The sequence below is a fragment of the Podarcis vaucheri genome (assembly GCF_965113315.1).
Source record: "Podarcis vaucheri genome assembly, chromosome: 2".
Taxonomy (NCBI): Eukaryota; Metazoa; Chordata; class Lepidosauria; order Squamata; family Lacertidae; genus Podarcis; species Podarcis vaucheri.
Window position 1 is genome coordinate 107,999,981 of NC_138760.1, and position 23,964 is coordinate 108,023,944.

At 41.2% G+C, this 23,964-nt stretch overlaps 1 protein-coding gene across 5 annotated transcripts in view; it reads right to left on the reverse strand.

Moving 5' to 3' along the window:
• The window catches only part of PTPRG (protein tyrosine phosphatase receptor type G), a 560,158-nt gene that overhangs the window by 259,370 nt on the left and 276,824 nt on the right, over positions 1-23,964 (reverse strand). For all 5 annotated transcript variants that reach the window (XM_082209226.1, XM_082209223.1, XM_082209222.1 and 2 more), the window contains exons 3-4: positions 16,980-17,159; positions 1,789-1,937 (exon numbers count right to left, since the gene is read on the reverse strand). In XM_082209226.1, coding sequence (XP_082065352.1) covers positions 1,789-1,937; positions 16,980-17,159 — 329 coding nt within the window. The remainder of the gene's footprint in view (positions 1-1,788; positions 1,938-16,979; positions 17,160-23,964) is intronic.

Consider the following 23,964-nt stretch of genomic DNA (forward strand, 5'->3'; position numbering starts at 1 on the left):
ATTTGGCAGGGAGTTTTCACTGTCAGGTAATTAGCGCTGCAACAAGTCCCTGCAAGCTGAAATACAATTAGGCAAAAATGCTGGAAGTACACAAAGGCAGCTCTTCTACATAATGCGTTGGGGGCCTGGCTCCGGGAGGTGTTGGGGGAGCAGCCTAAAGAGCAAAGCACACACTTCTTAAAGAGTTGTTCTCAAAAGGTTTCATTTCTTGGATGGTGAAATGAAACTATTTTTCTCTATCCATGTAACTGTTTTACCTTAACTATATATGCGAGGTCTCTTGCCAACCTAGCAGTTCGAAAGCACAAAATGCAAGTATATAAATAGGTACCGCTCCAGCGGGAAGGTAAATGGCGTTTCCGTGCGCTGCTCTGGTTCGCCAGAAGCGGTTTAGTCATGCTGGCCACATGATCCGGAAGCTGTATGCCAGCTCCCTGAGCCAGTAAAGCGAGATGAGCGCCGCAACCCCAGAGTCGGTCACAACTGGACCTAATGGTCAGGGGTCCCTTTACCTTTATGTATGCTAGGTACTGTTTTTTCTTTAATCTCACATACTTGCTTATGTAATGCACTTTGACAATTAATCCTCGCATAAGTGACATGTTTGCTTCCTAGCTGTGCGGAAGGAGAGCAGCAAGGAGAGAAGCCTGTGAATGGGTTCTCCTCACCCTCCCCCCCCCCCCCCGGAGGACTGCCAGAGTATACCTTTCTTAAAATTACTGAACTGAACAGAATCCCTCCCGTTTTCAAAAGGAACATATAATCCTAGTTCAAAAAGAAGATAAAACATCATTAACGAATCAAGTTTTCAAGAGGAATACATAATTGTGAGCAAGTCAACCCACACCAGTGATTCTGCTAATTATCTAAGCAAACCCAAACGTCAGTGTTTCATGACAAACCATCAATGATGCTCTCTGCTTATGCAAAACCATTCCCTCAAAGAATATACTGTCAAGCAAAGGAAAAACGTGGCTCAGTAATCATCTCTCAGTACCTTAGAAAGTTGAGGGCCTAAAAGCTCAACTTGAATACAGAATCAGGCTTGTTACACAAATATGACAAAAGAGGGAAAATCACAGGGTTGTAATTCTAGTCTAGGTAGAAAATGAGTGCTGCCTGGTGCTCACTGACACAAAAAACAGGCGCTAAAACTTGCTGAAACCATCATCAGCATCATCAATAGAGAATTTAGTGGCACTGTACCTATAAGTTTGGCAAAATGGGGCTACCCACAAGCAACATAGAAGTTTCTGCATATTCCAGGTTCTGCTCAGATACAAACACACGCACTCAAACATACATGTACGTGCACACACACTTATAAATTGCAAGAACAAATATACAAGAAACCCAAACGGCTTGATGAAATCTGAGCATGCGCTGCTGCAAATGCCACTTGTTGCATATCAACCTTTAGGACAGATAGAAGTGGCTTAGCAAAAAAAGAAGAAGAAGAAAAGAAAGCCTTGAGGGCTGAAGCTCATGGGCCAGAGGTTCCCTACTATTAGTATATGTAGGCATCAGCTGTGGAGCAGCCACTATGCTGGGCATAAGACTTTGAGTCAACTGCCGACCAAATAATCCCATATATCTCCTGTTTATTTTAAATTGTAACTTCAGAACAGCAAATGAAACCTTCAGTGAAAATGCAACAGCAAAACACCAGAAGGAAACTCATGGGAAAAAGAGCAAGTTAATACAATCTGCAAATTCCACTTCTGACAAGTCTCATATTAAAACAATACACTTTTCATTAAAATGCAAGTGCACTTGCTTTCAACCAACCTCGACTGGGAATCTCCTTCCGTTGATGCTGTGCTCCGAGCCGGCTGATCCATTGCTTTGACCCCAGTGAAACTCAACTTTCTCAGCTTTAAATCTGCCTGGTAGCCCAGCACCACTGATGAAATAATCATCCTTTAAGAGGATAGCAACTGAAAGTAGAAGAAAAGGGGGGAAGGGAGAGAACAAAATTGAAAACACTTCTGCCATTGATGTCAACCATACGTCTGCAGTTGTTTACATGGCAACTATGTCCCTGGTTCAGGAATTCTTTGGGGTACAGATGAATGCATGGAGGGAACTCATAGAGGTCACAGCTGCAGGTTCTGGCCCAAATTCATTCATAGGGTAATGTTAGTAAGCAGCCTAAACACATGGGTCCAAAGAGCTGAAGGGTCTCCTATGTTCAACCAGGCCCCTAGAAAACATGTTTTCAAAACAAGTGTTTTCACATGCAGGCTCCATGAAAATGGGAGCTTTGAACACATTGAGGTTGTGGTCAGTGGCATGCCACTGACCACTTCCTTCAGACTTGAATATGCAGCCAAATAAACACACTATCAAGAATTCAGGCTTAAAGGCTCAGGTGTGCCGTTTCTTATAAAGTATAGGTAATTAGCATATTATGCTTATTTTACTTATGTAATCACAGATTTGGAACTCCCTGATTATTTGCATTAGGTAGGCTTTCAGACACTTGCTAAAAACCTACTTATTTCAGTAAGCCTATCCAGGCACATAATTTAGTTATGCATACTTGTTTTTAATATCTGCTGATTTTATCTGTGCATTATCTATGATAATTTTATATTGTTTTATGGATACCACTTAACACAATTTCTTTTCTTCCTTTTATTAAACTGTTTAAATATTTTTAAAAAGAAAATCAATGAAATAAAAGATTGCAAGTATTTCTGCATTTCTACTGAACACCTCATAACCTCATCTGATGCCTTCCAAAACTGTACTTGGCTTTCAAGCAGCTACATGGGCAGAGCTTTCAATGAGACTTTCCTTCTCAAGACCTCAACAGATATCAAAGTTTTTATTAAACCGCAGATCCATGACCTTATGCTCAATGATATACGTCTTTTGCCCAACGAGTCATCACTGATTTCTCCCCCTCTTCTCCTAGATTCCAGTCTAATAGCATCCTGTATGCTTTAGATATATTTTTCTCCTTACTGTTTATTATCTCCATCTGGAATTTTGAATCTTTGTCTACATACCCTCTTTCTTTGATGTCTCTGCTAAGCATCTGGTTGATCTGTTGGTGACTAAACCAGTCATTCACATATTCTCTGATCGTCTCGTAAGGTTTAATTCTCCATCTCCCATCTACTTTAGTTACTAGTTGGTTGTATGTTGCCCAGTTACCTTCCATGTTGATAGTTTTCCTGTTAATTACTTCGAGTGGTGCCAACCAGTGGGGTGTTTTTGGTTCCAATATATTTTGGTATCTTTCCCACACTTCTAATATCGGGCCTCTAAAAATGTGATTGCTGAATCCCCTGTGTGCTTTCGTTTTATTTTTCCACAGGTAGGCATGCCAACCGAAGTGGTTATCGAAACCCTCTAGGTCAAGTAGCTCCGTGTTTTCTAATTTGACCCAATCTTTTAGCCAGCTTAAGCATGTCGCCTCATAGTATAACGTAAGATCTGGCAGCGCAAACCCCCCCTTTTCCTTTACATCTGTGAGTAATTTGAATTTGATTCTGGGTTTTTTGCCCTGCCATATGAACCTCGCGACTGCCCTCTGCCATTCTTTAAAGGTCTTTCTCCCCTTTATTATAGGTATAGACTGAAACAAGAACATCAGTCTTGGTAAAACATTCATCTTTATCATGTTTATTCTTCCCCATAATGATAATTTTAGTCGTCCCCATTTCTCTAAGTCTTTCCTTATCTCCTTCCATGCTGGTTCATAATTATTTTTGTAAAGGTCCATATTTTTAGATGTTATCCAAATACCAAGATATTTAACTTTCTTTGCCATCCTTATCTGCCATTGCTGTTCGATTAATTCTATTGTCTTTGGATCCACATTCTTATGTATCATTTTTGTTTTTATCTTGTTCAATTTAAATCCCGCCACCTTTCCAAATGACTCTATCTCTTTCATTATCTCTCCTATTGATATTAAAGGGTCTTCCGTCATCACCACTAGGTCATCGGCAAAGGCCTTGGTTTTATATACGTTCTTGCCTAAAGTCACACCTTTTATTTTTCCATTTTTTCTTATAGAATTTAGAAGGGTTTCTAGCACTGTTATAAATAGTAGCGGAGAGAGTGGGCATCCTTGCCTTGTGCCCTTCCTTATCTTAATCTCTTCCGTTACTGTACCATTTACAATCAGCTTGGCCTTCTGGTCTGTGTATATTGCTTTCACCCCGTTGTAAAAATCATTGCCTACTCCCATATACTCTAAGTTTCTTAACATAAAGTTCCATATTACGTTATCGAACGCCTTTTCGGCGTCGATAAACATCATTGTTACTTCTTTATTAAACCTAATAGATAGGAATTCTAACATATCCACAATATGTCTTATATTGTCTCTCATCTGCCGACCTGGCAGGAATCCCGCCTGATCCTTGTGAACGACATCTGTCAATACATTTCTTAACCTTTTTGCCAGGATTCCTGCATATATCTTATAATCTACATTTAACAGGGAGATTGGTCTATAATTTCTAACTTGAGTTAGGTCCGAGTCTTGTTTGGGTAGGAATGTAATATACGCCTCTTTCCAGGTTTCCGGGATTTCTCCTCTCTTTAGGATTATATTCATTGTCTCTTTCAGGGGTTCCACTAAGGCTGATTTCATTTCCTTATAGTAACCAGCCGTAAGCCCGTCAGGACCTGGGGCTTTTCCCCTCTTTAAATTCTTAATTATCTCCTCTATTTCCTTATTTTCGATAGGTCTGTTCAGTCTTTGTTTTCCTTCCAATGAGATTTTTTCTCCTCCTTTGTCTTTCAAAAACCTCTCTATCTTCCTTTGTCCTACCTTTTCTTGATCATTATATAGGTTACTATAAAAGCTTATAAACTCTCTCCTTATTCCTTTGGGGTCAGTTCTTTCTTCTCCCTCTACTGTTAATTTATTAACTATCCCTTGTTCTTTTCTTTTTTTAATTTGCCAGGCAAGCCATTTGCCTGGTTTATTAGCATGTTCAAAGTTTCTTTGTTTAAGTCTTTTTATGTTCCATTCCACCTCCCTGTTTATTATTGTGGCAAACTGAGTTTGAAGGATTTTTATTCTTTCCTTTGTTTCTGGGCAATTGGGTTTCTGTACTAATTTTCGTTCGTTTATCATTATTTGTCTTAAAATTTCCTCTTTATTTATTTCTCTGCTCCTATTTTTAATTACATTTTGTTGAATAAAAAATCCTCTTATGACTGCCTTGCTGGCATCCCAAACTATATTTTCTTTGGTTCCTTTACCACAATTGTCCTTAAAGTATTCCGTCAGTTTTTTCTTTGCCATTTCCACCACTTTTTGGTCGTCCAACAAGTAATCTTTTAATCGCCATCTAAAAGATCTTTTCTCACAACTATCTACTTCCATCTCTAATGGATTATGATCTGAGATTACTTTTGGCTTTATCTCAATGTATTTAATTCTTGGACATAGTTCTTTAGATATCCAGATCTGATCCAGTCGAGAAAAGGATTGGTTGGGTTCCGAATAAAAGGTAAATTGTTTTTCTAACGGGTGTCTCAAGCGCCAGATATCTACTAGACCGCAATTTTCCACCATAGAAAAAAAGGATTTTGGCAGCTTCCCTTCTTTATTTGCTCTATCTCTGAGTCTATCCATCTCAAGTGAGACCACTGCGTTCATATCTCCCATTAATATTATTTTTTGATCGGCGTATTCCATTAAATTCTCTTCTAGTTTCTTAAAGAAATCAGTTTTACTGCCATTTGGCGCATATATCCCCACTAACAGTATTTTTTCCCCCTGCCACTTGATATTAACCGCTATCATCCTCCCCTCCTCATCTTTGAACATTGTTTCAGCTTCTATCTTATTGCTGATATAAAATACCACCCCTCTTTTTTTTACCTTGTCCAGGGCTTCGTACTCGTTTCCCAACCGTTTATTAATTACCACTTTTCTATGCTTTCTGGCCACATGTGTCTCCTGGAGACAGATAACATCCAGGTTTCTCCTTTTCAAACATTGTTCAATTTTATTTCTCTTTCTTTTATCATTCATCCCGTTAACATTCCAATTCCAGATTTTTAACCCCATAGTCCGTATAATACCCTTCGTTCTTTTTTTTTTAAAAATTCTTATCTATTGTATATTTTCTAAATCCTCTGTTTCCTCTTCTTCTTCCTCTTCTTCCTCCGACTCTCCCTCCCCCCCTTCCCCCCCCTCCAGCACTCTTGGTTCTCCTGGTGAGACTCTCTCCTCTCTTCCTATCTCTTGGGCTTCCGCTTTAAGTTCTTTATATTTCCTAAGGAATTTCCCGGTTTCTTCAGAATTTGTCAGCTTGTGTTTTTTTCCTCTATACGTAAATGATATCCCTTCTGGGAATTCCCACCTGAACTCAACCCTATTTTTCCTCAATGTTTGCACCAGAGATTTATAAGCATCTCTCCTTTTAAGCAATCTTATTGGGACATCTTTAAAAATAATTATATAATTCCCATCTATGTTCAGTCTCTTTTCTCTGTTCTTTTGGAGGATCCTGTCCCTCATTGCTTTATTTTCGAATGTGATCAGACAATAATTACTCATCTTACAAGCCTTCTGGTGTTACTCACGTGAAGCGGGCAAGGCTGGTAAAAGGGACTACAGTTTAGTCCCCCTCCTATAGTCATCTGGGCTGCTCCTTCCCCTTCGGAGCTGGGGTATGACATGTGAAGCAGGGAGCATGTCCTATACAGGTAGGTTTCCCATGTGATTTAGAATCCTGGTTGCCCAGAGTTCTAAATCCACAAGGCGCCTCCATTTCTAGAATAAGCTTCCCACTCCACCTTGTTCCTGATGTGGACTTTTATTTCCCACTTCTTCCCTGGTGGGTAGGAGGATGCCATTTTGTGGTTTGCCTCAGGTGCCAAAATGTCTTGCGCCAGCCCTGGTTATCCCTCAACTTGGCGGGTTGGGAGGGAGCTGCATAAATATGGGAGTGAAGCTAAACTCCTGCAACCAAAAAATTTGCTTTTTGTGCCTGTATTTTCTAGACTGCATGGTCACTAGTACTGTACCAAGTGGAACAGTAATGAAATCCAAATGGTCTAGAAATAATATCTGATGATCTGGCATCACCTTATTTGATGAAGCTGATGTTCAAAAGCCCTACTAGGTCAGGGCTGTCAAGTCCACTATCCTGCTCTCACACTGGCTAACCAGAAGCCCATGGAAAGCCTGCAAGCAGGACATAAGCACAATAGTACTCTCTCCCACTTGTGTTACCCAACACCTGATACTCAGAGGTATACCTCCCTCCAATGCTGGAGGTAATATACAACCGTCATGACTAGTAGCCAGTCTATGCCGCGTTAAAATTTGACTGTATATTACATTGTTATTTATTAAAATTATTTTGACTGTATATTACATTCTTATCATTTAAAAAGTACCCAACATCACTAGGAACATTTCGGCATTAGAAATCCTCAAGCTTAACTACTCTTGGTTCTGGTTAACCAGAAAACATTAAAGAGGGAAGCATCAAACAAAGCAAAACAGCCCAATGAGGACTAGGTGTGCTCAGTGACCACAAAATGCTTACTGACTGCTGGAAGGGGATGGAATGGAGTGTCCTGGAAGATGGCATGGGCGGCTGGCTGGAAACCCGAACAGGAAGCAATTCACACTGCAATGTTTTGTTGCAGGACCCAGGTGTTATTTCTGAACACACACCCATAGGATCCAGCTGTTGCTGAAGTTCCTTATGTTAAGAGTTGTGTCGCAGAATCCTATGCTTATTTCCTCAGAAGTCCCACAGTGCTTAGCCAGACCTTCTCCCTGGGATTTCAGCAGTGCTATTTTTCTAGAAAAAGAGGTGCCGGAACTCACCATGAGCACCTCCTTTGTTCTCTTATAATGGCAATAGTGCCCACCTGAGAGGTGCCAGAACTGAGTTCCAGTAAGTTCCAGTTGAAAAAAAGCCTTGGGTTTCAGAGTCAATCTCTGTGTTTGCTTCAATACTTGGTTTCCAGAGGGTAGAATCTATAGAATCTATAAAGGTAAAGGTAAAGGTAAAGGTACCCCTGCCCGAACGGGCCAGTCTTGACAGACTCTGGGGTTTGTGCGCCCATCTCACATCTATTGGCCGGGGGCCAGCGCTGTCCAGAGACACTTCCGGGTCACGTGGCCAGCGTGACAACGCTGCTCTGGCGAGCCAGAGCCGCACACGGAACGCCGTGTGTATAGAATCTATACTAGCAATTAATTAATCAAGTGTCTTTTTCACCCTGCTATTCAGCCAGAAAAGGATCCAAGAGTGTCTTAAAAGGTAAAGGTAAAGGGACCCCTGACCATTAGGTCCAGTCGTAGATGACTCTGGGGTTGTGGCGCTCATCTCACTTTACTGGCTGAGGGAGCCAGCATACAGCTTCCGGGTCATGTGGCCAGCAGGACTAAGCCACTTCTGGCGAACCAGAGCAGCACACGGAAATGCCATATTTAGGTAATTCTTTACAAGGGTTGTGAGCAGGGGCAGATTAGAAATTACAGTTGCAAGCAGATGCATAGATTCATGCAACACAGAAATCCCAGGTCAATCATTTGTTGTTATGACTCCTATGCCTGGTCCCGCCAGTGTTGCAAAAAGTAGAACTTAGCAAGCAGGTGTGTTGGCTAAGAGCAGGACTACTAAGGAGCTCAAAGTGCATTCCTGCATCGGGGCTACAGTGCAAAATGAGTCTATTTCATCCGTTTGCAAACATGATTTTCACATGGTTTTATCTCTCCAGCGAACGAGTCAATTTTCATTAATAGCAGCTAGCTGCATTAACAAGCAGAGATAAAAAGCTGGAGCCTGCTTGGCTATATCAAAGGGCACTTTGCATGAAACTCCACCACTCTTAATTCAAAGGGATCTTTTCCTATATTTGAGCTTTCCAGCTGCATGATCAACAAATATACGTGCCTGAGAGTATGCATTGGCCAAGGGCTTTAGAAATAAAATGATTGCACAAAACCACACAAACACACATTTTCTATCTCTCTCACCCACACATACACGGTTTCTCTTTACAAACTTAATCCACCAGTCCATTTGCAAGGTGCAGTGGCGATGTGCCGAAAGGACGCAACCCAGCACTTGCGTCAGCCCCAATAAAATGAATGCACCCATACCAAGTTTTGGGACTATCCTAACTGGTGGGTTCATTTGTTGTTATCTGAGTAAAGGTGAGTGGAGAGGGAGAGACACAGGAAGGTTTACCTATGTAGAACTTTCTCAGATGTAAGAACCTCCAGTGACAAACAATGTCCAAAAAGGCTTTTTGGCCCCCAGGGATATTGAACTTCCAATGGGTGGCAGCAGCAGCTCGTTGATACACCTCCAGGAAGACCATGGGCTGTTCATTTGCAGTGGTTATATCTCAGGCTAGTGCTGACATTTTGTTTAGTGCTGGCATTCCCTTTGATGCACTAACAAACTATTATTACTATTAGTAACCAGCAAAGCTTCCAGCTTTAACCACCCCATTGTGCCTTAACAGCCATGGGTTTTTAGATTAGCAATGGGTAAACAATTCTCCTCAATGTCACTTTCAGGGACGTTTCTATGTGTAACAACAGAAAGATATCTCACGGTGTATAGCAAAGGAATGAAATGTATTTTTTTTAAAAAAAAAATCTTGGTGGTGCCACGTGGCAGGCATATAACTACGAGCAAAACTGATTTCATTGCGCTTGCAGCGGCGCCTTCAACTGTATGTTCTGTCTCAGAGACTGCCCAATACCTCTCTATTCAACAAGGCTTTTGCTAACCATTGTTAGTTTTGCCTGGTAGACGAAGGAATGCTGCATGTTGTTCAGCATTGTCTTTTTCATAATGGTCTTCAGATTTCTTGTTCACCGCTTAAACATTTTTTAAATGAAAAAGCAATGTATAAATTTTCATATTAAAATAAATAATAACAATAAATAACAGAACGGTCTGCCAAATGGATTATGTAGCTGAACCAATTTCCAAGAGCTTTCCTTTCTGGATGTCTTCAAGCCTAGAGAGACTACCTGCTGGGGAAGCTCAAACTCTGGATTTTCTGCACGGAGCAGGGGGTTGAACTAGATCAGGTGTGGAGAACCAGTGGTCCTCTAGATGTTGCCAAACTACAAACTCCCACCATTACTGGTCATTGGCCATGCTTGCTGGGCCTGGTGAGAGCTGTAGCTCAGAAGCAACATCCAGAGGGCCAAAGGTTCCTCTGCCTTGGATGAGATGATCTACAAGGTCCACTCCAATGCCATCATTATATGAAATACATCCTCTGGGAATGGGTCAGGATTGATGCGACATACTTTTTTTTAAAAAAAGAAATGTGTGGCACCAACATTAGGTGAAAAATCAGGAGGGGGAATTTGTACAAGCACGATGGTCTGTGCAACAGGGAAGGCAGCTAAAGAGGTTTTTTAAAAGGTGACATGTTTTATGGGCTGTCCCACAAGAAAGCAGGCTCCCGTGAATCTGTTACAATGCACGGCGGGATTCAGCTGCATTGTATAAATATTTGATGGTATCTAAATCATTTATGGCTCTGTCAGGGGTCATTTTACTTGCTTTGGATTAATAATTAAAAGGATAATTAGGAGGATGTACAATCTGAAATGTTCATCTAATTGTTCATTTTACAGTGTCTCTTACTAGGCTCTGCAAGATCTCAAAAAAACACAGGCATGCACACACAAACCTACCTCTCCCTTTTGCAGTAATTCCTTCCCAACAGTTTTAAGGTCATGGAACTCTTCTGGAGCAGCTATGGTTATGATTTACTACCGAATATCCACGCACTATGTATCATTTTGATGTGTGTGTGTGTCAGGTCTTACCTGGGCTCGTTTGCATCACACTAAACTATGGTTTGGTGTGACATCCAAAGGCAACTACTGCCCTGGTACTGTTCTTACATAAGCTGCAATGTGTGTTTCCTTTAGTTGAAGAGTGTGGGATATATAGTAAAGGTAAAGGTACCCCTGCCTGTACGGGACAGTTGTGTCCGACTCTAGGGTTGTGCGCCCATCTCACTTAAGAGGCCAGGGGCCAGTGCTGTCCGGAGACACTTCCGGGTCACGTGGCCAGCGTGACGAAGCTGCTCTGGCGAGCCAGCACCAGCGCAGCACACGGAAACGCTGTTTACCTTCCTGCTATAAAGCGGTACCTATTTATCTACTTGCACTTAAGGGTGCTTTCGAACTGCTAGGTGGGCAGCAGCTGGAACTGAAAGACGGGAGCTCACCCCGCCGCGGGGATTCGAACCGCCGACCATGCGATCGGCAAGCGCTAGGCACTGAGGTTTTACCCACAGCGCCACCCGCATCCCTGTGGGATATATAGTTTACAATAATTAGTAAAATAAAATGGACATAAGAAAATTTGTAAAGTTTACACACACTCTCTCTATTTAACAAAACACTGAATATAAAAAAAATCTGACTTGATAGTTAATATCTAAAATTTAAGCTGCAAATTTGCATACCCATAATTCAATCGAAATCTCACCCCCAGCAAGAAAGGCTTGAATTCTGAATCCTAGTTGATTTTGTCAAGATTTCACCACTGATATCTTTTAAAATTACCTCAAAACTTTTATACTTTAAAAATGATGACCTATAAAACATGCTGGCTGTTGCAAACACGGCAAAGACCGTAGGTATTTCCTAATGAAAGGGAAAAATAAAAGTATTTAAACATTGTTTCCGCTTAGCTGTAAAGCGAGTGGATTCTTGCCAAAGCACTAAGCTTCCATGCCTGTGATATGTAGAGTGAGCCTACAACCAGTCCATAGAAGCATTTGGCAAGTATTTTACCTCCTCACATTTCATTCTTTAGTTAGTGAAGAAAACCACAAAGCTTTGTAAGTATATAATCAGGAAATGTTTCTGATATCTAAGCTAGAAAGATAGCTTTAATTATTACTATTAAACCTTATTTGTACTATGGTCATTTAAACAGTCGCAGATGGCATGGTCGCTCATGTGACTGCTGGTCAGCTGCATTGCTGGAACATATCAGGAGCAGTGCCGGATTTACATATAAGCTAAACAAGCTATAGCTTAGGGCCCCACTCTCTTGGGGCCCCCCAAAAAATGTAAAGAAAAAAAACCCTGGATGTACATTTCCAAAATATAAGATAAAAAACAAATAAAATAAAACCTACATACAGCAACAGGGGCAAATGGCTTTAGATACCTATTACATCCAAAAATTACCATATACAGTGGTACCTCTAGTTACGAACTAAATTTGTTTCGGAGGTCCGTTCTTAACCTGAAACTGTTTTAACTAGAGGCGTGCTTTTGCTAATAGGGCCTCTTGTTGCCGCTGGCACACGATTTCCGTTCTCATCCTGGAGCAAAGTTCTCAACCTGAGTTAACTCTTCCAGGTTAGCAGAGTTTGTAACCTGAAGCGTTTGTAACCTGAGGCGTTTGTAACTGAGGTACCACTGCAGCATATATTCAACACAGAAAACAATGACAATTTGTTGTTGACAAAGGACAGCTGGACATATAAAGGGCCCCATTACCTTCAGTAGCTTAGGGCATGGGTAGGCAAACTTAGGCCCAGGGGCCAGATCTGATCCAATTGCCTTCTAAACCTGGCCCGCGGACGATACGGGAATCAGGGTGTTTTTACATGAGTAGAATGTGTCCTTTTATTTAAAATGCATCTCTGGGTTATTTGTGGGGCATAGGAATTTGTTCTCTCTCCCCCCCTCAAAATATAGTCCAGCCCCCCACAAGGTCTGAGGGACAGTGGACCGGCCTCCTGCTGAAAAAAGTTTGCTGACCCCTGCCTTAGAGGGTCTGGAAAAAAGCAGAGCTGGTGTCAGCACCCAACCTTCTTGAGTGACTACAAGGCCACCTGGGGACACCCACCCTGTACCAGGCCTTCCCTCCCTTACGTGTCCTCATGCTTTGATTTACAGGACAGCATCAGTGGACAGTTGGAAAACAGCTGTTTTGATGGTCCCACAATGCTCTGTGGTTGTGGAGGATAAAAAAGGTGGGTGGTTCATAGGCATTTGCTGCAGATGGTCCTGTTGCTGCTCTTAACTACTATGGAGGGGACACTGATATCGGGCCCCCACACTTGAAGGCACTTAGCCATGAGCCCCCCCTTATACTGAGCTTAGAAATGAGAATCCATGTCTCCTTTCCCCCGTTGAAGTTATTTTTCTTCTTGTTGTTGTTATTGTATGGAAATTTTACCAGGCTTTGGAATTCCCTATTTAAACATGTTTACATGACAACCTTTCAAACCTAGAATTTTCAAACTTCATCAACCTACCACCTTAGAAAGGAGATTTGCTCCAGTTTTTTATGTGTCTGGGCAAAGCCTGCCAATATTTTTTAAGACCTTCTTTTTCTATCCATGCTAACATTACTATCTTAAAGTTCTGCCTCTTTTGTCATACCATAACCCCCAAGTCTGGATGCCTGCATATGGAACTGTGTCCCACTGATTTAATTTGAACTTATTTCAAAGTAAATACGTTTAGGGTAACAACATAATAAGCAATCTTACTCCAGTGTACCTTCATTATTAGTGGTTTTAATTTAGAGTTCTATTATGGCTGTATTCCCTAACATCAGATCCAAGCCCTTATCCTCTGGCAAGGAGAAGCACATAATTACATTGTTGAAATGCAGCAGCAAATGGCATGTTGCTGTGCTACAGCTCACTGGACCTGTGGTAATGTTGCTGTTGCTTGCCAGGAGAAGTTAGGCTGGTGAGGTGCAAACGCACCAGTGGAGCCAATCTGGTGCTCCTGCTGGAGCATTAACACTGCACCAACCTCCTCACCTCACCTCCTGATCATGGCCGGATTTAGGTTTGACGAGGCCCTAAGCCAGGGATCAGCAACCTTTTTCAGCCATGGGGCGGTCCACCGTCCCTCAGACCATGCGGTGGGCCAGGTTATATTTTTTTTGGGGGGGGGGAATGAATGAATTCCTATGCCCCACAAATAACCCAGAGATATATTTAAAATAAAAGGACACATTCTACTCATGTAAAAACATGATGATTCCTGGACCATCCGCGGGGCGGATTTAGAAGGAAACTGGGCAGCATCCGCCCCCTAGGCCTTAGGTTGCCTACCCCTGTTTTTAATCTCAAGGTCACGGGTTCAAGCCCCATGGTGGGTTGGACTAGATGACCCTTGTGGTCTGTTCCAACTCTTTTATGATTCAAAAGGCAGTGCGGACAAGTTAAAAATAAAATCAAAGTGCCAACTTGGTACTGCTGCAGTGAAATCACTGAATCACCAGATCAATGTGAGGAGGGGAGTGAAATAAGTAAAACATGCCAGTTATGTCCAAGCTAGTATTGCTCAATGCACACAGCAGGGACATGGACTTCATTTCACATTGCTTAGGAGCTAAGAAAAACCTGCTGCATCTTTCCATTGACCACAGTCCTGCACTACCTGAAACACTCAATAAGGGTAAGCACCTTCCTTAGCTCAGTTCTCACATTTCTTGATGCCTTGGGATTCCAGAAAGCCCCATGTGGCTTCAGTAAATATTCTCTATGCCCTCTCACCCTTTTATAAATGGATGTTGGACTGCCTATTAAAATTCCACTGCAGAAAATTTTGCTGCAAAAAAGGACTCTAGCCAATACAGATGCAAACTCTTCTGGCACATAGCAGTAAACTATTTAGTTGGATTTTTATTAATGCAGAAGTTTCTATAAATATTTAGAAGCACACACTACATCCAAATAGCAGTTTCTGTAATTACAAAAGCGGGGGTGGGGAGCATGCAAACATTTTGAGCCTACAAGCTCTCTATGGAAAGGAAGCTCAGGGCTTTGCTTGGAGACCGGAAGTGCAAGGAAAAAGATCTAAAGCATTACAGACCTTAGGAGTGGAAATCTACAGCTATAATCTTATGCGCAAATACATAGGGGAAAGTTTCACTGAACTCAGCAGAACTTGCTTACGAACAGACCCAAAGAGAATTGTTCCACATAGTTCTATTCACGCAACATAGTTATGAGGAATGAAAGTGGGGGCAATGGAGGGACGACGACACATGCATATCCTATATTCTAATACAGAACTAATGCACACACATTAGTACCAGGAGGTTTGGGGGGGGGGTTGGGGGGGCTAAGACTTCAAAAACTGCCCAGTGAGAACTGAGCATATAAGTGGCCACAGAATGCTGAATGTTTTGGGACTGGAGAAAAAGCTTCCATTGATAAGGAGTCCATACTGTCTTCCAGTTATTTATTTCTGTATCAGCCACACCCTCATACTCACAACTTTTTCCCTATACATAATTCTTCTCTCATGAAACTTACTTCGTTGGTCTTCTGTTAAATAGGCAGAACGGTAAGTGACCTTGAATTTTATCATGAAAAAATGAGATATTTATTTTAACAACTAAAGCTTTTCTCTTTTCACAAGTATATTTAGCAGTAATCAATAAAGTAGAACGAAATTTAAAAAAAAGATTTAACGACCCACATTAAAGTTTTATCCCTTTCACTGCAATTCAGTGTATACAATTCCTACAAAGTATACTTTGGTTCCGTGTGCTTAATGGTGCAATTCTATACCTGTCTACTGAGCCTACTGCTGAGTTCAATGGGGTATGTTATCCAGCATCCACCCACCTGGGAGTAAACCTCATTTATCTCAATGGGACTTATTTCTGCAGAGACAGGTATGGGATTTCACTGCAGTTTTTAGTATAAACAACTAAGCAGCTGTTGCATCTAAAGTGAAAATCTTTTTTTCAGATTTAGACATTTAAGAGTAGCTTTAATAATAAATAAACATAAAACCTCTGTTTAAAAAAAATACTAACTCAGGATAGTGATTTTTTTAATTGTTTGACCAACCTATCTCTGTATTCCTAAAAGCCACTACTTTCTCCAGGCAATAGTATGGGCGACACAAGAGTATTTTGCCACATGGCTTAAGCCCCTTGTGGGTCACTAACAAGGCCAGAAGCATCTTGTATTAAAGGTTTTACACCTGACAGCACAGGAAACTGAGTGCGACTGAAGCATTATGACGAAAACCTATGAATATAACAATGAAAGAAGCAAGCAATAACAATGCTATCTTTAAAAAACACAGGAATATTATCTCTGCCTGTTTTTGTTTTTTTAAATCCCTTAAGATTTCACAACTATAGACAGTTATTTTGACAGCCACCCCCAACTTTCAGAACATCTTTGGTCTTTTCATTGTCTTACACTCTTTGATATTGGGTTGCATAGTCTTTCCCCCAGGTCCTTATATGATATAAAGATTAGCAACCTAACTAGGGATATATTTACAGTAGAGATTGGGCATCACATTGAGAATCAACTAGAGAAAAACAATAAAAGGAGATCTTCATAACTCCTATTCTGATGTTCACTCCTGCAATTTAGAACTGCATAGAGCAAGACAGTAGAGCCACACTTGCTGACCCCATCCCTTTGTTGGAGGGAAACATCTGTAAAAAGAGAGCCTTCCATAGGGTTCCTAATGCTCCCATAGGGAGCCAGTATGGTGTAGAGATTAAGAGAGGTGAACCAGGTTCGATTCCCCGCTCCTCCACATGCAGCTGCTGAGTGACCTTGGGCTAGTCACACTTCTCTGAAGTCTCTCAGCCTCACTCACCTCACAGAGTGTTTGTTGTGGGGGAGGAAGGGAAAAGGAGATTGTTAGCTGCTTTGAGACTCCTTAAGGGGAGTGAAAGGTGGGGTATAAAGTCCAAACTCCTCTTCTTCTTCTTCCACATCATGCGTAACACACACACAAACACACAGCACGGGATTCGCCCGGTACATGTCCTTTTCCCAATGTGTGAATGGTGATGGGGGTCAAGCCCAGTAAGGCAAAGCTGATGGAGTGGGGCCAGCAGGCATAGCCACACGTTCATTCTGCATGCAGTTCTTAGCCATGTGGATGAATGGCCGGCCATATAATTATGGCCTTTATAATTAACTATGAACGAAAATGCAAATAATCAACCATAAGAAAGTAATCATGCAGTTCTCACCAGTTTTCCCGGTATTTTTCATCCATGTCTTGTTAGAGGATTCATTATCAAAACCAACCAGGTGTATTTCTTGATATTCTTCTCCAACATGTGCCTGATGATCTACGATATCTATGGGAGACTGCTGAGTTCTTCCGCAATCCACGTTTGAAGTGACCCAGTGCTCAGGACCATATGCACCTGTTTCAAAAGAGGAAGAACACTTTGTAGTGACGGCTCAGCCAAGATGGTAAAGTTGAGTTATGAAATGAACACTTCAGTTAGTTCCCCTGTGCCCCACCCACGACATAAATTATCACCGTATTTACAAAGGTATTGTCCAGCTGTTAATATACTTTGCATCACTGTTGGAATTTCACTTCTAAGAACATTCCACCACCACTTCTTAATTAGTTTAAAACTTTTATCCCACAGAAAGCCAAAAATACGCCTACTGATGGAGATCAGAACCAAATGCCATTTACAAATCCAACTGATGAGCAGACATTTTGTTACAGCTAACAAATATTAAGGGGGGGAATCAACTAACTAGTCCAGCAAGCAGAAGCCCACATAGGGATATCTGCTGGTGCAATGGGGCTTTCCCTCTCTCCTCCCTCTGCATGCCCCCTCAACTGACTTGGGGGTTTGTCTGGATAACCCCAAGAACAACACACGGGAGAGGGAAAACCTTTCAATCATAAATGCATAAATGTTTGCACTGACAGAGCAATCTCCTCAGCACTATGTTGAATCCACCCCCACCATCAAGAGTCAAAAATAAGGGGGGGGAAATACTTGGGACTTCATTTTAATTTTAAATGTTTGTTGTTGTTTCAAAACTATATAACAGCCATAAAGGTAGATATTTTATTAAGTTTGTAATCAAGACATTTGGTTGCAATGGAATCCATGTATTCACTGCTAAGTGCTAGAAGGTTTAGAGCTAACGGCTAGCTTTTCTGTCCATGAACACTCAAGTGAAGTTTTAATTGAAACTGATCTTCTGCTACAGATTTCAAATTAATTCTTTTTTTAAGTGTCTCATGCTCCAAACCCCATTGTCTTGCCAAACAACAACAGCCCTATATCATTAGGGGAGGAAATAGAATGCTTTTTCTAGCTTGCAGGTATTGATTGCCTATCCCCTACATCAAAGTACGATTGCCATTCTACACACACACACTCTCTCTCTCTATATATATATAATTTCTTCAGCATTGGACACTTGAGAAAGTACACAGGATGACACTGCCAATCATTTGCTCTTGAAAATTAATAGTGGGTATTCAAAATGTTAAAAATAGCACACACGCACACACACCACTTTTAATTGTTCTCTGAGACATGGAAGGGAGGGAAAAAGGAAATCATGACATTCCAGGATCAAATCAGAAACCAGGATGGCTTCTGTAATTCCAGGAGTGTCCCTGGAAAATTGGGACACTTGGAAGGTATGTAAATATCACTCTGATAATTATTTTTTTCTAAAAAAAGAAAAGCATTAAAACACCCCCAAGAAACCTGTGTGTTTCCATCTTTGTCAATATCATGAGAAATCTTTTAAACATTTTTATTTCAACCCACCTTTATTCATTTAATGAATGGTCATTGCTATTGCTCAATGTTAAGGGTATGTGTAAAGTGGCTTTAAATTGAAGGTTCTGTATATTATTATATGTTTGTGGAATTTTGTACACTGCCTTGGGTGGGCAACTGCACTCTTAAAGGCAGTTTATAAGTTAAGTAATAGATAAAGTAATAAAACCTTAATAATAAAGTGGTTCTGCTCCTGCCTTAAATCAAGGGGTGGAGCCATCAACTCATTCTGCTGACATGGAGCTGGGAATGGGAAATTAATAAAGCATTTAAAAAGCAGCAGGAGAAATGAATTTCAAACATCCCACTGCTCACATTGTCAGCTCACATTACGAATACTATAAGCATCAATGCATCCACCTTAATTTACACATACAGATTGATATAGTCCGGATAGGTATCCAAATGAAGTTGGTGTTTATAGAGAATATGTTCAAATATAACAAGGGCACTAAGGACTTCAGACCATTGAGTAATAGTTGGTGAGTATTTATCCTTCCAGGCTGGAAGCATTAAGTCTCTTAGCGACCGTAACGGCCAGTGAAATCCATTTTTGTTGTCCTTCTGTTAGTCCCCATGCTATGCTTCAAAAAATGTGTTTCCAGATCACGTCCTCAATATAGGCTGGTCTAGCACACAGCTAGCGGCTGGAGGCAGCGGGATCACTCAATGAACCATTGGCCTAATACTGTATACCAAGGCTGTTCTTTTCCAAGTCCTCTGTAAACTCTTTTCAAACTTTTGTTTTTCTGTTTTTCTTTCCTTTTTAAAAAAATACTGCTTCCCTCCATATGGAGGAGAGGGAAAAATCCTTGCTTAGACCTTCAACTCCAGTGTTCATATAGTTCAGATAAAATCATCTTTCTAGCTGTAGTTTTAATAATAGCTTCTTTAATACATAGGCTGACTTTAAATAGAAGCCCCCCCCCCCAAATTAGCTTGTTTTGCTACTTGCTACTGTACATTTCAAATAATGACTTCAGCTCACTGATGAAAAGCCATTAAAAATAATGAATTCTGTCTAGATCTAATTAAAGCTAATATAAACCTTTGAGGAGCTTTTTTTAGACATCCTAGTCAAATATTTTCCCCCAAAACTTGTAGATTAAATATATAAATTTTAAAAGTAGCATTACCACCCAGACACTTGAATTTTCTTCATTTCCATTATCTTTCTAATTATCTGTTTGTATTTATATAGAATGGTTCTTCTATTGAACATTTCTTTATACACAACAGCAGCTCTTCATTTCCCAAGTGACTGGGTATCTTTTACTTCTCACGAGCTTTCTAATGTGGATCGTAGATTTGCCAATGGAAGCAGTGCCAGAAACTGCATTTCTTTCCCATTTAACTTGCACGATTGCACAAACAACGTTGCTCTAAATACCATGGTGTTCTGATGACCACTCTCTCTCCTCCTTTTATGCTGATCTCAGTAGAAGCAGGATAACTCAATCACTTGTACATTCATCAACAGCTTACAACGGTAGCATTGGCAAAATGGCCCTATCGTTTTATGCCAACCACTACAATTATTACATTAGGGGAAGCCAAACCAGTGTGAATGTGAGTGGGAGCCTGTCCTTAGCAGTACAGATCGGAGTAATATAAATCGGGATCACAAAATTGGACTAAAACGGCAACATATTTCATACTCACTAAGCCTCCTGAACATCCCTACAAAAGAACTGCAAGTTATTTCTCCTTTGGTTCTCGCTCTGTGTCATTTGGAGATGGGTTTATTGTGCTGCTGCTTAGAACCCAGATGGCAGCACCAGCAAGGACAACTCTATCAAAACTAGCTGGAGGCTGTCAGGAGGTGGCTTGGTTGCAGCTGTAGGGTCATGCCTAATTCCACATCACCCTGCAGGCTCAGCAATAGAGGACACCACAGTCCGGTAATTCCTCTCATTTTTGAAGTTTCGATTTGGCAGCGCTGCTGCACGAATGCGCATCTACAGACAACCAGGCCTTAAGGCTCTGTCTAGAGGAAGCCAAGAGCTGGGGATGTACAGTTGCTAGTTTGGCAGAACAGGATGGTAAAATGGCAACCTTCTTTCACATAACTTTGCAACTGTCCAACCATTTTGCTTGATAAAGCGGCAGACGCTCCATCTGGGCCGCTGAGATAATCTACCACGTATCTGCCAGATCTGTCACACCATAAAGATACTCAGTACCATTTACTGGGGGGTGGAGAGAACCCCCACTGAAACAGCAATGCCATTTTTTTGGGTCTGTTTTAGAATTCAGATGTTCATATCAGTTTACAAAATTTTTTGACTGACAGTGACTCTGGCAATATATCCATGAACATGCGGTTTCAAATAGTATGAGAGAATCAAATGTCTTCGCTTTTGATACCAACATTTTGCATTTTGGGAAGTTCTATGGAGTGGCATCGATACAGCAACAGCGGCAACATTAAAGTGCCACCATGGAAGTACAACTTAAGCATGCTGTTAAAGTGACCACTGGCAATTTTTTATTTTAAAAAAATCATTAGAATTATCAAATTTGCAAAATTTTTATTTCTAGGCCTCAAAATGTGGCAGCCTTTTCATCATTAAGTGGCAGAAGGATTCAAACAGACCTCTGTCCAGAGCCAAGTATTGCTACTGCATTTCAAAACTGTTCTGGTGATGAAAGGTTCTCTTTCTCTCTCTCTCTCTCTCTCTCTCTCTCTCTCACACACACACACACACACACACACACACACACACATACATATACATATAGCCAGCCAAAAACTTTCCTCCATAGCCAGGCCTTTGACCTTTAGCTATCTGTGGCCTTTTAGAAGTGGGTGGGATGTTTTTAATTTATTTCTCTTTCCTCTTGGTTTTTTTAAGGTCTGTTCTTAACCTGAAGCACCACTTTAGCTAATGGGGCCTCCTGCTGCTGCCGCACCGCCGAAGCACGATTTCTGTTCTCATCCTGAAGCAAAGTTCTTAAGCTGAGGTACTATTTCTGGGTTAGCGGAGTCTGTAACCTGAAGCGTCTGTAACCCGAGGTACCACTGTATTTTTTAAAAAACAAATGCCATTGCAGGTTTTACTGTATCATAATTACTTTCCACTTTTATTATGCTTGCATACTTCTCCAACGGAATTAAAATTAAAAGGTCACGTGAGTTCCATAAGCCAATAGCACCTTTGCATCATACAGTTCCCCAGAAAGTGGGATGCGCTGCCTTCTTTTTACTATAGCTTTCCAAAGCTGCCTAAATGTGTTGGCTCCCAGAGAGGGAGTTGCTTTGCTTCTCCCAGTTTGTTTGTTTTTTATCCCATTGCAGCAAGGTTCTTGGCAGAGTTTATACTTGGCCACAGCTCGTGGTTAGCGGGGAGAAAGCTTAACCATGAGCTCAGGTTGGCTTGGCTTGGCTTGGTTTAAGTCAGTCTAGTGTCACATTTAAAATATATATATATTAAGAAGACTAGTGAGAAAGCAAAGCAGCTGCAAACTCTTCTCTAGGAGCCTGGACATTCAAACGGTACTTGTAAACCATAGCTGGGCTTACTGTGTCATGCAAAGCAGCTGACCGTGTGCTTAAGTCTTGGAAATACTATGCTACTTCTCTGGTGCTTATATCAGTCAGCCATGGAGACAAACAAAGGAAGATGGAAAGTTATGAGGAGCATAAATATAAGCGGAGTAAAAATGTACTGGTTCTGTTCCTGCCTCAGTGTAAAATCCTCCAGCACTGGTCACTGGTAAGATGTATAATTATCAGTTGAGTGAAATGTGGTGGATTTGGGTTTAAGACAGAGGGTAACACAAACGTTAAACAATGAAAAAGATGGAAGCTGGTGTCTGTGCTTCACAGAGCTCTGTGCACATATTTGAACGATGCTTGCATAGAAGTAGCAATAAAATTAATAAGCAGAACTTTCCGAATAGGAGAATAAGTTATTGCATCAAATAGGAACATCAGTAGCAACTTACTGTGACTAAAGCAATTTACGGCATCTATTTTTCATAATTTCCTGCATTTTTGCAAAAACATACAAACCCGATATTTCACCAGAGTTATTTCCTAGCTGTCTCTTGAGGTGTGTCTGTGCAATTTCCCACCCCTCTGCATCTCTTAATAAAGGTACCAGGACCTTAAAAATAAAATACCAAAAAGCAAAACGAAACCAGAGTTTTTTCTGAGAAAGCAATGGGAGTTCATGTCATGTAAAAGTGTTCTGAATGCAGATTTGTTGATTGCTTGGTTGGTTGGGAGGCAGGCATCCGTCTGCCTTGGGAGACAATGGAGGAGGGCAGCTTTGAGGGTGAAGTCAAACCACTGGAGAGTTGCAGCGCCTGCTGTGGCTGTACAGCCTGATATGGGAGAGACATGTTTTGTTGCAGCTGGGGCAGATGAAGGCATCTGCCTGTGCTGATGCAGATGTACCATGGTGTTCCTTCTTTCTGCACTCCTCTCTGCAGTTATTTGTTCTCTAGTCACTGCTGTAGATATATGACCTGACTGCCTGTACCCATGTGCCACAGTCATCTGTAAGGGATTCCCACATGGTGAGGTTGAATTTGCCAGCCTTCACGCTACATTTAGAGACATCTTTGTAATGCTCCTGTAAGTAATCTAAACTTGTGGCATCCTTCACTTCCAAATTTCCTAATACTCATCTTCCATCCACCATCTTCTCATCTCCAGGAGACGACAAATAATATTGCAAAGTGGTAGTAGAGCTACTCTGTAATAAAACATCCTACCATTATGTTATTTCCCCTCTCTGTTAATTTAGTAAAACCTAAATGGATATGCAGAGGGGACACGGGTGGCGCTGTGGTCTAAACCATTGAGCCTGGGGCTTGCCAATCGGAAGGTCGGCGGTTCGAATCCAGCTCCTGCCAACCTAGAACTTCAAAAGCACGTCAAAAGTGCAAGTAGATAAATAGGTACCACTCCGGTGGGAAGGTAAACGGCATTTCCATGTGCTGCTCTGGTTTCACCACAAGCGGCTTAGTCATGCTGGCCACATGACTGTCTGAGGACAAACGTTGGCTCCCTCGGCCAGTAAAGTGAGATGAGCGCCGTAACTCCAGAGTCGTTCGCGACTGGAGTTAACTGTCAGGGGTCCTTTACCTCTTTAAATAGATATGCAACCAATTCTGAACATATGCAGAATATGTTGTCATTCAGTTTCTATTAATACCTGGCTATCTTACATTTCCTAAATCAGTAGGTCCATCTGTTAATACACACTTTAAAAGCAACAAGCAATTTGATGGATGTTTCCCAAGCTATATTATAAAAAACCATTTTAACATTTCAGAAAGCCGGGTGTTTCTCTCTTAAAAGGAACAAACTAATGATCACTTAGTTGTTAACTGCTTGCCTTGTCTCAGGCAGTTCTCCAGCTGGTCTTTATTCAGATCAACAAAGTAGCACAAAACA